The sequence below is a fragment of the Brachypodium distachyon genome, chromosome 5, assembly GCF_000005505.3.
Source record: "Brachypodium distachyon strain Bd21 chromosome 5, Brachypodium_distachyon_v3.0, whole genome shotgun sequence".
Classification (NCBI taxonomy): domain Eukaryota; kingdom Viridiplantae; phylum Streptophyta; class Magnoliopsida; order Poales; family Poaceae; genus Brachypodium; species Brachypodium distachyon.
This window is the reverse complement of record NC_016135.3, coordinates 15,637,851-15,650,842: the sequence shown is the minus strand read 5'-3', so window position 1 is coordinate 15,650,842 and position 12,992 is coordinate 15,637,851. Positions and strand designations below refer to the sequence as shown.

The following is a 12,992-nucleotide window of genomic DNA, read 5'->3' as shown; positions in this document are numbered from 1 at the left end:
CCTTACTTTGCACGAGCTAGACTAACATCATAAATTTTGAAAAGTCACATGAACCGCCCGACTCAAAACGTGGGAATCTAAGATCGTTAAATGCCTTGGCCAAAAACACCTCTTGCAAAGCAAGTTGTGATGCCGCACTCCGTTATTGAATCGATGTGGAAGAATACAAAAAGCATGAAAAGACAAACCAGTAGAACCACCCAGATTGAAAACAGCCAGAGATCGAAATAGTGGATGCTTGCTTTAAAAACGACGGCTAGGTTTTTTTTTCAGATCCACACAGCATCACAAAGCCTAAAGCAAGGCCAGCCCAACTCGTTTTCGACCAGATTCATTACAAATTGAGTGATGCTAAAAAAAACGAAAACACCTCAAGAACAGACCAACATTTCAACGGAGTTTTGGATGGAGCAGGTAAGAGTGCATCAGTTTTTACTAAAGAGAATAAAAGCACACGAACTTTGTAGAAGACCATAAGAACGATTATTCGCTACACATATAGAACTACTTTATCAATCATTTGACCCCACACCGATTTAGGCTGAATTTGGTATGTGGTGGATCACGATGATCCTGTTTCTCTAACTTGTTTCCGCCTATGTATGTTACATTTTACTACTAGCTAACAATGTTTTCTCGGTTTTTTCACTATATAAATCGTAAGGAGGTTCAGCAAACTACTGTAGAACTTAAGTGGCGAAGTAGCACGGTTCAGCATTTTTACAAGCAGTTGACCTGTCTGTCCTGCTTGGCATCCCCGACGAACCTCCTCCAGTACCAATGCTGCGCCCACACCGTCCGCATGGCCTCCAGCGGCACGCCTTTGGTCTCCGGCAGGAACGTCGCCATGAAAGCCGTCATCACCAGGACCCAGCCGACGTAGAAGAGGAATATCGCGTACTTCATGGCGCAGAGCAGGCTGATGAACACCTGCGTCTGCGCGAAGGAGAGGCAGAGCGCGATGGACACGGTCATTGCCTGCCCCGCCGACCTGATCTCCACGGGGTAGATCTCGCTCGGCACCACCCACTTGAGCGGCCCCCACGACATGCCGAAGCTGAACGTGTAGAGGCACATCAGCGCCAGCACCCCTTCCGCGTAGTTCCGCGCCATCGTCGTCGCGTTTTTCCGGCCCAGATGGCCCGCCAGCATCCATGCCACGCCCACCTTAACAAGTCCAGCCAATTGCAAAGCTCAAGTTAAATTGACTCATGTGGTATATGTGGGTGCCGAATTAACGTGGTGTTGTGTTAGGTACCTGGCAGAGCAACATGGCGACGCCGCCCGCGAGGAACAGGAACCTGCGGCCGGCGCGGTCCACGACGAAGCCGGAGACGACGACGGAGCCCAGGTTGACGACGCTGAGGATAACGGAGCCCAAGATGGCCTTCTGGCTGCCGAACCCGACGGTCCGGAACAGCACGGGCGCGAAGACGCTGATGACGATCATGCCGGTGAGGTCGAAGAAGGTGGGGATGGCCACCATCATCACCAGGTAGTGCCGGTACCCCTTGCCTTTCAGCCGCTGGAACGCGCCCTCGTCGTTCCTGCGGGCCTCCTCGACGGCCACGACGATGTCCTTGAACTCGTCGCCGATGTCGGCGTCCAGCCCGCGGATCCGCTGGAGCGACGCGCGCGCCATGTCGTTCTCGCCGCGCAGGACGAGGCTGCTGGGGGTGTCCGGGACGAAGAGCGCGCCCACGACCACGACCGTGGCCGGCACGCCGGCCAGGCCCAGGGAGACGCGCCAGCCCCAGCCCGGGATGCGGTTCGTGAAGTAGTTGGCCACGGTCGCCGCCAGCGTGCCGAGGACGAGGAAGAAGTGGTAGGCGGCGGTGAACGCGCCGCGCCACCTTGCTGGCGATGTCTCGGCCAGATACAACGGCGCCGCCTGCGGTCAATGAAAGTGGGCCGTGGTGTAAGCAGGCCGTGTTGTACAAGTACAGACTGGGCCTATATACGAACCCTGCCAGGCTGCTGGGCCTAATTTAAGGGGTTGCCGGACCTGCGCGGTGAAGCCAACACCGAAGCCCAGCAGCATGCGGCCGATGATGAGCATGGCGATGTTCAGGGCGGCGGCGTTGACGGCGGAGCCGGCGAGGAACAGGGCGCCGCCGCTGAGCATGACGGCCTGCCGACCCACGCTCCTCGTCACCCGGCTGGCCACCAGCGACGACAGCACGCCGGCGATGTACAGCGACGACGTGAAGGCCGTCAGCATCTGGTTGTCGTACTTGCAGTAAGCGTCCCGCTTGGCGCCCTTCATCCCTGTCAGCACCTCCGGGAAGAACTTCTCCAGGAACGACTCCATCTGCGTCACGCCACCTGAGTATACACGTAACATTTCATCGATCCATCGGTAAATTTGAATCTTAGTTTTTCTTTTGTTCAATTGCAGCTTCAAGGACGGGATCACGGGACATCGTTTGCAAAGATGCAAACGGGCAACCATCAAAATTGGCATACGAATACTCTATACCTATGGCCAGTTTTACCTAAATTTATGTACTCCATCCGTTCCTAATTTGCACTAAAACCACGATAAATATTTAGGAACGGAGGGAGTACACCACTAGCTTATATATATTTGATCTTTGCGGATTGCCGGATCCATTTGTGAAATCCTTTTGCTAAGATATGGTACCTTCGACATTTCGAGAATGCCTCCAATAATGTCTAAATCAAAAGGATATGTACCATACATCTTTTGTTGCCGACGTGACGCATTTATCTCTCCCTAATTATACCAATACGCTGTATTAACTATAACGCCACCCCATACTAACTGGAACATGTGCTTATTCTAATTTCCCTTTCATGATCTGCCTAAGCATCATATCTGTTTCAGACGTGACTGGCTAGCGTGTTGGTGGACTCAAGAACCTTAATTAATCCACACTGGGACTCTCTGGGAGTAGTATTTCCAGCAATCGCATAATATTTCCACATATCAGTATTTGTTTGCGGCAGCATATTTCCATACAGGACAAAGAGATAGACAAGGCCACACATATCTGCAAGCTTATGCGTGCGTATATATACATATCGATCTGCCGACGACAAACTACGTACGTTATATACATACGTACTGACTATAGCGACATCCCACTATAATATATATTTTTAGAATATTGGCATATTACTTGCTTTTCTGACCTACGGTCCTGCTTGAGCGCATCTGGTTAGAGATGAGACACGGGTGGACTTAAGATGAGTACCTTGAATAATCCACATCGGATTATTCCAGCCAGATGACTTGTTCATTAGCATGTACTACCTCTGTTCTAAATATAGAATGTTTTAACTTTGTCTTGAGTAAAGTTTGACAAGTTTATAGAAAAATTATATTAACATCTAAATATCAAATAAATATACTAGTATGAAGGATTTAATAAAATTAATTTAAATTATAGATGTTAGTAAATTTTGCTATAAGTATGGACAAACTTTAAGAAACAAAACTAAAAAAACTTATCCTATTTGGTACAGAGGAAGTAATTAGTTGTCAGCATATATATATTTCTCCAAGAAAAATTAATAAAGAGTAACATAAACGCGCATCTCGTGGCTAATATTTATAGTGTCTTCAATAGTGCTATGACAAGTTGACAGCATCAATCTACACATGTCCATCGAATTGTGCTGTCCAGTTTTCAAGCATGCTTCAGCTCGCTGACCCGTCGAGTGCGATCTTGTTTCCCATGCCTGCACGTTTTTACTCTGCGCAGTTATATGCTGATCGATGATGCAGTTCTCAGCCTGCTATCGATTGACCTCAGTGGATTTGCTTTTGCTTTCCGAAACTTTCCTGCTGCTACTGTGTAATTGCGACAACACTGCTAAGTACCCTCCACACATTGCTGACAGATGAGACCTAGCTATGTATCTATTGTTTAGCTAGTGAACGCCACTGTTAGAAAATGAACTACAGACAACCGCGCTCCGCCGAATCGATTCCACGGAGTTTTTCCGTTCGGCCTAGCTCCACCAGATCTGCACGGGGAGTTCGGAGCCGGAGGGCTGCCGAACGGGCCCTTAGTTTGTTACGAACTAGGTTTCAGAGAATCCAAACCACATAGCTAGTGGTAATAATTGATATTCCTTATCTCTCATCCTTTTTCTCCCATTAGTTTGTGAAGGGTCGTCAGTAGGGGCCGAATGCAAGATCTACTGGCCGTGGCCGGGATGGATTCTCACCTAGCTAGTGAAAAATGCTTTTGCCTGTATTCTGGATGGCACGAACAGGCCCCCCGACATGCAGATAGCTAGCAACAGGGCCACGGAAACACACATGTTCTGATTCCCGGGGGTGCGTTTGCATGTAGTTGGCCAGTGGCTGGATGTCATGCATGCCCTGTCTCGGCTTTCGGGTTGATTGGGTGAAGCAACGTACTGAAATGTTGGTCTAAGATTATAGACCTATTGAAACCACCTTTCTTTTCGAAACGATCCCTGGAAAAAAAGATCCTGTCCCGTAAAGAAAATCCCTAGCTGAAATTAAAATGCTCCCTAGTTTTTCTTCGATAAGGCCATAGAGAAAACGGTCTCTCCGTTCTTCAGGAATCAGGACCATGTGGTGTACCTGGCTGCGAAATCCTTTTGGGTCAAAGTTGAATTTGGCGTTATGTTTCCACCGAACGGTGCTGCTAGAACTGACTTTTCTCAGTGTCCGAAAAACAAAGGCTGATTTTTTTTTTCTAAATGAATCCGATACACGTGCACAGTTAGTCGGTGATGATGTCTTGGTATTTTTGTTTGGTTTGGACCGAGCACTTGGGAGGAGTAAACATAGAAGTGTGTGCCCGTCTAATGGATTTCAGAACAAATCTGCTGTTTTGAGCATCGACGCTATCTTTTTGAAACCCAACTCTTGATTGATGTCCGAAAGCCAACAAAACGACGCGCGCTGTTTAAGTTTTGAAAAAATGGATGGTAACTTCTCCAGCCTACTAGCAAAAATTAAGCTAGATTTCCTTTCCTCTGAAAAGTCAGCAGGAGTAGGTTCTGTTGCATGAAAGTAGAAGAGCAGCGGTAAAGCATATGCGATCTATCCGTACTCATCTGCTGAAACCTACAGAGAAAGTAAGCGCATTTTACAACTTGAGCTGCACTCATGCCTCGTTCCAATTAAGGAAGGCGTTCGCTTGGTGAAGCCGGCCATCCATAAACGCAAGCCATGTCTTGACCACAACCCAGGATACATGGTCGGCGGCGAGTGATTAAGGCTCGTAATCAAAGTGCAGAACATGATACATGTGGGCTCGTATAATTCATGAAATTTCTGAAGAAGAAGAAGGGGGGAAAAGCAGAGTATGTTCATGTATCAAAGCCACGGGAGAAGCTTACGCGCACCTGAGACGCCAATGTCGTAGCCGAAGATGAGGCCGCAGGAGGCGGCCATGAGGCAGGTGATCACGACGGGGAGCGTCACGCGGCCGCCGGCAGCGTAGCCGTGGAGGCGGTCGCCGCCGTCCGCCGCGGCGGATCCTCCTGCGGCCATTATTTGCTGCTGCTACGGAACCTTGGGCGGCGGATCGCGGTGGGTTGGGTTTGGGAGAGGCAGTCTTTTAAACAATAGAAAGAGAGCTATACTGCCGCAGCGACTATATTATATACGCTCGACGACATGGGAACAGCGAAGAGCTAGTGAGGTGGTAGCAATTGCTTAATTGCCTGGAGGGGTGCTTCTACGAACTGTATGCTCCTGTGGAACAGAATAAGTGTGGGGAAAGCGACTTCTCTGCCTCTCTCCTGCTGCATTTAGGAGTAAATAGAACGTACGGAAGGGGTAAATTGGGGAATGGAAATAGAGAAGGTTGTTAACCCACTTTCGAAATGCACCGAGAGATTTTTTTTCTTTTTCTTGCTAGAAAAGAGACCTATGTTAGCTTGGCGAACTGAGAGAGCTCATGAGCAACTGAATTTTGCTCTCTTTTACACTCCGGCAGCAACGATGCTTTGCTCCAACACATTTGCTAACACGCTATTGTGCCGAGAAGATTGGTAATTCGGGTGCTTCAATATTTAGGTCTAATTCTTTTGGGGGCTTGTCCGGGAGTTGTCCTTCCACAGCTTTTTGAAGAAGCCGGCCCCACATTTAATCTAATTAGGCTTTCAAATTAGTTTAGGCTAAATTAGTTTGTAAGTCTAACCAAATTTGGAGTCAACTTCTTCGGGAAGCTACAGGAGGACAACTTCTCGACATTCTGGACCAAGCTTAAGAGGATTGATACAGTAATTATATCAACAAGGTGCATCTTCTTTTTTGGAGTCCAACCGGAAGGAACTTCATAATTAAGCTTACTTGGCTTGGAGGATGGGTGAAGTGCGCTGGAGTTCCCTCTTAAACATATTTATTGAAAGATAGTTACATGTTTTTCGGTTCCAGAAATAGCTAATGGACAAGTTGAAACTAACAAAGCGGATTTCACATTTTTCTAACAGGCCAACGATTTATTATGCAATTTACAAGATCTTAACTAGTTAAAAAGCTAATAAATACATTTCCTGCAAAACATATATGTTTTAAGCCTCTACAATGATCTACTGGACAAAATTAAACAAACACAAGTTGTTTCATTTTTCTAAGCATCTAGTGATTTAATATGCATGGGAGCATTTGGTGATGAAGAAGACGAAGCAAAAACAGAGTGAAGATCGTTGTCGCGTAGAAACGCTCTCAAAGATCCTTATCGATCGTCTCCCGAACAAAATCTCGAACGTTGGGGTTCCAGAGACCTGCTCTCCCGTGTCACGCAGCCGACCATACCACCTGAGATCTCTCCTTTTCCATCATTTTTCAGAACAGAAATACAGTGTCGCAGCACGCAGCCGACTAGGGAAAGCAAACGGAAGAAAGCTAGTAAAAGGAGAGCTCCGGGGACACCATGAGAGCCAGAAACCAGAGCTGCCAAACACAGAAACAATGCCTAACCAGTTTTTACATAGTTAATTTCAGATAACAAGTTTTTCTCAGTTTGAAGATTACAGACCTTACAACTAATATAATAGGTAGATAAAAACAATGCCATAACAAAAGCATGACAAATATAGCTGCGCAAATGCGCTGCTGGTTCGAATGGATTATAGAACAAAAAAACAAAACTAATCGTACTACTTTAGTCTGGTAAATCAAGTAGGAGTATTAATTAGGTGAGTGCCTCGGCGCTCTTTGGTTGCGGCTGCACGAAGCGCTTCCAGTACCAGTGCTTGACCCAGACGGTGGCCATGGACTCGAGCGGCACGCCCTTGGTCTCCGGCAGGAACAGCGCGATGAAGACGGTCATGACGGCGACCCAGGCGGCGTAGTAGGCGAACGTGGCGTACTTGAAGCGGCAGAGCATGGGGAGGAAGGACTGCGTCTGCACGAAGGTGAGGCCGAGGCCGATGGACACGTTCATGGCGTTCCCCGCCGACCGGATGTCCACCGGGAATATCTCTCCCGGCACCACCCACCCCAGCGGCCCCCACGACCACCCGAACCCTGCCGCGTGCAGGCACGTGAACACCAGCACCGCTAACCCGTACGGCCTCGCCATCGGCGCCTCCCCCTTCTTCCCCACCTGCGCTCCCATGATCCATGCCACCGCAACCTTCAAAGCCCCAATCGTGTCAGAACTTAGAATTCAAGTTTATATGTATTTGTACTTACGTATGGAACACCGGAAATGGATGTATGTACCTGGGAAATGATCATTTGGATGCCGCCGACCATGAAGAGCACCTTGCGGCCGTAGCGGTCGATGACGAGGGTGGAAAGTATGAGGGCCACGAGGTTGCAGGCGCCGATGATGACGGCGCCCATGAGCGCGGCGTTGCTGCCGAAGCCGGCGGTGTGGAACACGAGCGGCGAGAAGAAGGAGAGCACGATGACGCCCGTGAGCTGGAAGAACATGGGCACGGCCACGGCGAGCACCAGGTGCGGGCGGTACTCGCGCCTCGTCGCCATCCGGCGGAACGCGCCGTCCTCGCTCTGCCGGGCCACTTCCACGGCGCGCGAGATGTCCTTGAGCTCGGCGTCAACGTCGGCGCCCGGGCCGCGCACGCGGAGGAGCGCGGCGCGTGCGCGGCTCTCCGGCTGGCCGCGCATGAGGAGGCTGCTGGGGGTGTCCGTGAGGAAGAGGGCGCCCACGAAGATGACGACGGCCGGCGCGCCCGCCAGGCCCAGGGACAGGCGCCAGCCCCAGGAGATGCGCGCGGTGAAATAGTTGGTGAGGTTGGCGACGACCACGCCCACAGCGAGGAAGAACTGGAAGCCGGCGGTGAGGGAGCCGCGCCACTGCGTCGGGGCCATCTCCGCCAGGAACAGAGGAGCAGCCTGTCATTTTTCTCAAGAAGGGCATCAGTCGGTCAGATGAAATCGTCATCGTTGGTAAGTGGTGCATAATTGTGTGCTGCAGACGTAAATAAAACACAGGTTTGTCTCAATTGCGAACTGATTTTGCAAAGTCACATTTGTAACTAGAGAGTTTCTACGGAGGACCCTCGTAAATCCATGGCAACTACTGTACTCCGTTCGTTTCTCAACGGGTGCTAGTTTGTGACAACTCAATTTTTAGAAACTTTGATTAAGTTTATAGAAAAATTTACAAACATGTACGACACTAAATTAGTTAATTAATTCCATCATAGTATATTTTTTCATAATATGCTTATTTGATATTTTAAATGTGGATATTTTTATCTATATTTAAAAAATTGATTTATGACAAAGTTAAGACTTCTTATATTTCAAAAATAAGGGAGGGGCTATTATTAGCTCCACTTCGATTAGTTTTTTTGAAGGTTTCTTCCAGTTGCACTGAATTCTGTTACTGAAGACAATCTATTTTTTAGGGAAATACTGAAGACAATTTCCACTAAGCTCACATTCTGCTTTCATTAAGGTTTTATTGCATCATCAGGATTTCATAAAAGATCCTTTGCCGTGGAACAATCTAAGAAGGAGCCTCACATTGCAGGAGGTGAGGCCCTATCCCATGGAAGTTTTTCCATGATTTCTGTACCTTATCACCTCGATGCTTCACTTAAGTTTTTTCGGACAAGCAAAACCATTTCTGAGCCTTTTCTTTTCAGTACTAGTATATCGCTTTTCTCTTTGCTGGCGCGGGGGGTCGTCTGGCCTTAGCCCATACCGTCAAGAATCAATCATGTGGGTCGCAGCCAGGACACCGCACGAGCAGAATGTGTGCACAGTACACAGTAAGTGGCGTGTCTAATAAATCCAATTTGTCGCCCCTTGCCCCTGACCTTTGCCACCACCATGGGAAGAGCAGTGTGCAACACTTTTATTCTTCCTAGAATAGGTATACAACACTTCAATTTGGACCCAACCCAAGTTGATTCCATTCTTTCTTTTTTTCAATTTGTCCCCTTTCGTTCTTTTTCTTTTTTCTTCCACACAGCAGAGGCGGTCATCTATGTCAATGCAACCACAGCTCCCTCTGTATTTAAATATAAAAAGTCCTAACTTTGTTGTAATCAAAGAAAACAAAAAAAAAAGGACAAAAACCTTTTCCGTCAGTCAAAAAAGGGGCTGTCAGACTCGACCGTGGGAAGCTTATCCCTGCTCTACCAACTAGGCACCCCTAAACTTTAAGAAAAATTTGACTTAGGACAAACCTAAACCCTTTTGTTACGCAAAACCAGAACGTATCGCATCCTGAAACGGAAAGAGTAGCTCTAATGTCGATTTGTTTGTATATTAGATCTTACAAAAATCGTACCCTTTCCCTGACGTTTTAGGTTCAGTGCAAGAGAAAGTGGGACGGCGGAAATACGAAGCCATTGTTCAATTAAGTTAAGTTAACATTGTCACGACAACCCACGATTGGACTTTGTTAGTAGGAACTCGGATAACCAAACCAGCTACGCAGAGGTGGTTAGGCGCATGCCGCCAGGTCTCTAACAGGAGAGTTAACTAATGATGATGATTCATTTGCTTAAAGAGTATTAGTATAAGTATAAATACAATATTATCTACCTCGTCATGCAGTCTACTGCTATTGGGTAGTAGTCCAGCCACGCAAGGTTCCACTTGCATTTTGTTTAAGCAAAGAGTGATCGGTGGCTCCGGTGCATATAGTATACGTCTTCCCAATTTTATATGATGCTATATGTAGCATTGACAGGAAAATTGAACTAGCTGTCCGAGAATAACCAGCCAAGTCCACCGCAAAACAGAATGAGTCCAGTGAACATTGGCTGGCTTTATGCGCAGCATATGTAAGCCGAAGACTTGGTTTGGATCATTCACTGGCACGGACTTGGTGCATACGTACATGAGAACAAAAAGAAAGAAAAATTCTTCGGGAACCTGAATTATGTTGTTTTCTTTCGATTTGATGCAGTCCTCTATCCAGAAACATGGGCCGTCTCGGGTGGCTCATGACGCCGTTGGCGCCACATTCACGTGTCCTCTTGGTGGTGCTAGTCCAGTGATCTCAATATGTCATGATGTGGACATGTCCGTCTCTCTTTTATCCATTGCCGTGAGAGAAAAGCTCTGGCCATTGTCCTCATCTTCGTTCTATATATCCTCTTTTTACTCGCCGCCATCCGAGAAGACTATGGGAGTGAAAGAAGCGGCGAGGTCTTCCATCTGGAGTTCTTATTTTCAAGAGAAGTGTCGCATTCGTCGATGATCTCGTGGAGAGTGAGATGGTGTGGTCGTTGGCATGCTGCTCTTGGGTGTGTTTCCCTAGGTGGAGGCGCAGTTCCTTGGGTATGGGTGAGGTGGTGTGCCATGGTGACTTGGGCAAGTAGCGGAGTTAGAACTTTTGGTCAGGGTGGACAACTGGACCTTTGAAGGCTTTTTCCGCGTAGGCAATTGCCTTTTTTTTCTATTTTTATTTTCTTATATTATCATTAGTATATATAGGTGACACCAAAATCGTAGAGTGGGGTACGCCCCATCCAGCCACCCAACTGACTTCGGCTCTGTTTGCTGAGAGACGGCAACAAGTGTTCGGATAGTGAACTTTTCGAGAGGACTATCTTGGAAGTGGTTGATTAGGGTATTTCTAAAGTTTCGACTTGGCAAAATCATTGCGATGTGAAAGACAAATGGCTTTGAGTGAAAGACAAATGGCTTTGAAAAACCTCTAAAACCATTTAAAATAAACCCTTGTTTGGTTTAAATAGTGGTTTGATATTTTGGGATTTTCAGAAAATGTTAAAATAATTATGGATGTAGGGAATAATGCTTTGAGTTGATAACTTGTAAAAAATAGTGTCTTGTGCAAAATCAAAAGACAATTGTTTATCTCATCTTTCTTAAACAAAAAGTGCTTTATCTGAAATGATCATGTGAGTGGATGAATTTCAGTGAGTTACACCCTCTCGTGGCATTATCCACGGTCCACGCCCATTTGATACATCGAAAGGTGAAACAATAAATTCGGTAGAACGGTAGGCTTGATATATAGTGATTTACCGAGAAATAACTATTTTTTAGGTGACTTTCTGTTACATGTATCTTGACTATCTTGACGTTTTTTAGGCATAGATACATTCATATTTAAACAAATTTGAGTCGCTTGATATGAGACATATGGAGTACTTGTTTAGATGTGCCATTGCCGGCGACCACGGCTTGCGGGGAGCGATGCGCTGCAAGATTGTTTCTCCTAACAATATGTTGTGACGCGTGATTAAGTGAAGGGTGAAACGCCGGACACCCGCTGTAGATGAAACGGCAACGCGCGAAGCAGCCGAACGGCTCCTGATATTGCGCTTCGTGCGCCCGGCCGACGCCTAGAGCAAAGAAATCCTATGCGATGGAAGCAAGCGACAGTACTGACCTGGTTGGTGAAGCCGACGCCGAAGCCGAGCAGCATGCGGCCGATGATGAGCATGGCGACGTTCACGGCCGCGCCGGTGATGGCGCCGCCGGCGAAGAAGAGCGCCCCACCCATGAGCATGATCCCCTGGCGACCCATGGCCTTGGTGACGCGGCTGGCCACGAGCGACGCCACCAGCCCGGCGACGTACAGCGACGACGTGAAGGCCGTGAGCGCCTGGCTGTCGTAGAGGCAGTAGTCGTTCCCCTTTGAAGCCGCCATCTTCTCCAGGACGTGCGGGAAGAACCGCTCCAGGAACGGCTCCATCTGCGACACCCCGCCTGGATCAGAGGAATTTAACACGGGTCAATTCACTCTTTGTTTGTCACATTGGCTAGCTCCCGATCCTAGAGCACAAGAGAAATGAACAGGGAGAGAAGCTCTTGCCTGAGATGCCGATGTCGTAGCCGAAGATCAGGCCGCCGGAGGCGGCTACGACGCAGGTGGTGAGCACGGACAGCGTGAGGCCTCCGCCGTAGTCCGCGGCAGGGCGGCCGTCGCTCGCCGCCACGACGGCACCGCCGGCCATGTCTCTCAGCTAGCCTGCGTGCGTGTATCCTCGCCTCGCGCGCTTTGTTTTACCTCCTCCCTATCAAACGCCAGCGCAGAGCTAGCTCTAGTCAAATAGCACGGGAGAGGAATATGTAGCTAGCAGCCTCTGAGGCTTTGACATGCCGGTGGCTAGACTCAACAAAGGACATCGTGCTGCATACAGGTGGTCGGTAGACAGCCAACTAACTAGCTCGGCTTGGTTAGTAGCTCGATCGAGTGCTTAGTGCTAGACGTGTTGAAGATAGTCCACTAATCAGCACGTTTCCTTGCGCAAGATATGTATACAGGTGACGCAGTGACAATATGGCATCCATTTTTTAAGATAGCATGGTCGCAAGTTCATCCCTAATAAGTCCGAACAGAGAACATTGTTTTTTACAGCAACTTGGACTGAACACTGTTCGTGCTCACCTAGACACCTGCGTACAAGATATTCAATCGTGCAGTTTAGTTTTAAGAGAAATCGCGTAGTTTATCGTAGCAATGTTCCAAACAAACCGGAGTTCTCAACAGTCATATCAATACTGGGAGTCGTCTGGGATCGATCAGATGTCATGAGACTCATGACCGAGGCAAGCCAGAAAATCATTGGATGAACCC

General features: G+C 48.0%; 2 protein-coding genes across 5 annotated transcripts; both read right to left on the bottom strand.

Annotated features, from left to right (window-relative positions):
* Positions 1-408: 408 nt before the first annotated feature.
* LOC100839963 (sugar transport protein MST1) lies at positions 409-5,707 on the bottom strand. Of its 4 annotated transcripts, none has more exons than XM_003579829.4 (4): positions 5,353-5,707; positions 2,006-2,325; positions 1,259-1,891; positions 409-1,167 (listed from the first exon to the last, which is right to left on the bottom strand). In XM_003579829.4, the coding sequence occupies exons 1-4, from the start codon at positions 5,498-5,500 to the stop codon at positions 721-723; spliced, it is 1,548 nt and encodes a 515-aa protein (XP_003579877.1). In that variant the 5' UTR covers positions 5,501-5,707; the 3' UTR covers positions 409-720. The 4 variants fall into 4 exon arrangements, with proteins under 4 accessions (XP_003579877.1, XP_024311616.1, XP_024311615.1 ...); XM_024455848.1 differs by lacking the exon at positions 5,353-5,707 and adding an exon at positions 2,645-3,353; XM_024455847.1 differs by lacking the exon at positions 5,353-5,707 and adding an exon at positions 2,480-2,636.
* Positions 5,708-6,913: 1,206 nt separating this feature from the next.
* LOC100841303 (sugar transport protein MST1) lies at positions 6,914-12,495 on the bottom strand. The gene is made up of 4 exons (XM_003581251.4): positions 12,228-12,495; positions 11,802-12,121; positions 7,682-8,317; positions 6,914-7,592 (listed from the first exon to the last, which is right to left on the bottom strand). The coding sequence occupies exons 1-4, from the start codon at positions 12,367-12,369 to the stop codon at positions 7,149-7,151; spliced, it is 1,542 nt and encodes a 513-aa protein (XP_003581299.1). The 5' UTR covers positions 12,370-12,495; the 3' UTR covers positions 6,914-7,148.
* Positions 12,496-12,992: the final 497 nt, after the last annotated feature.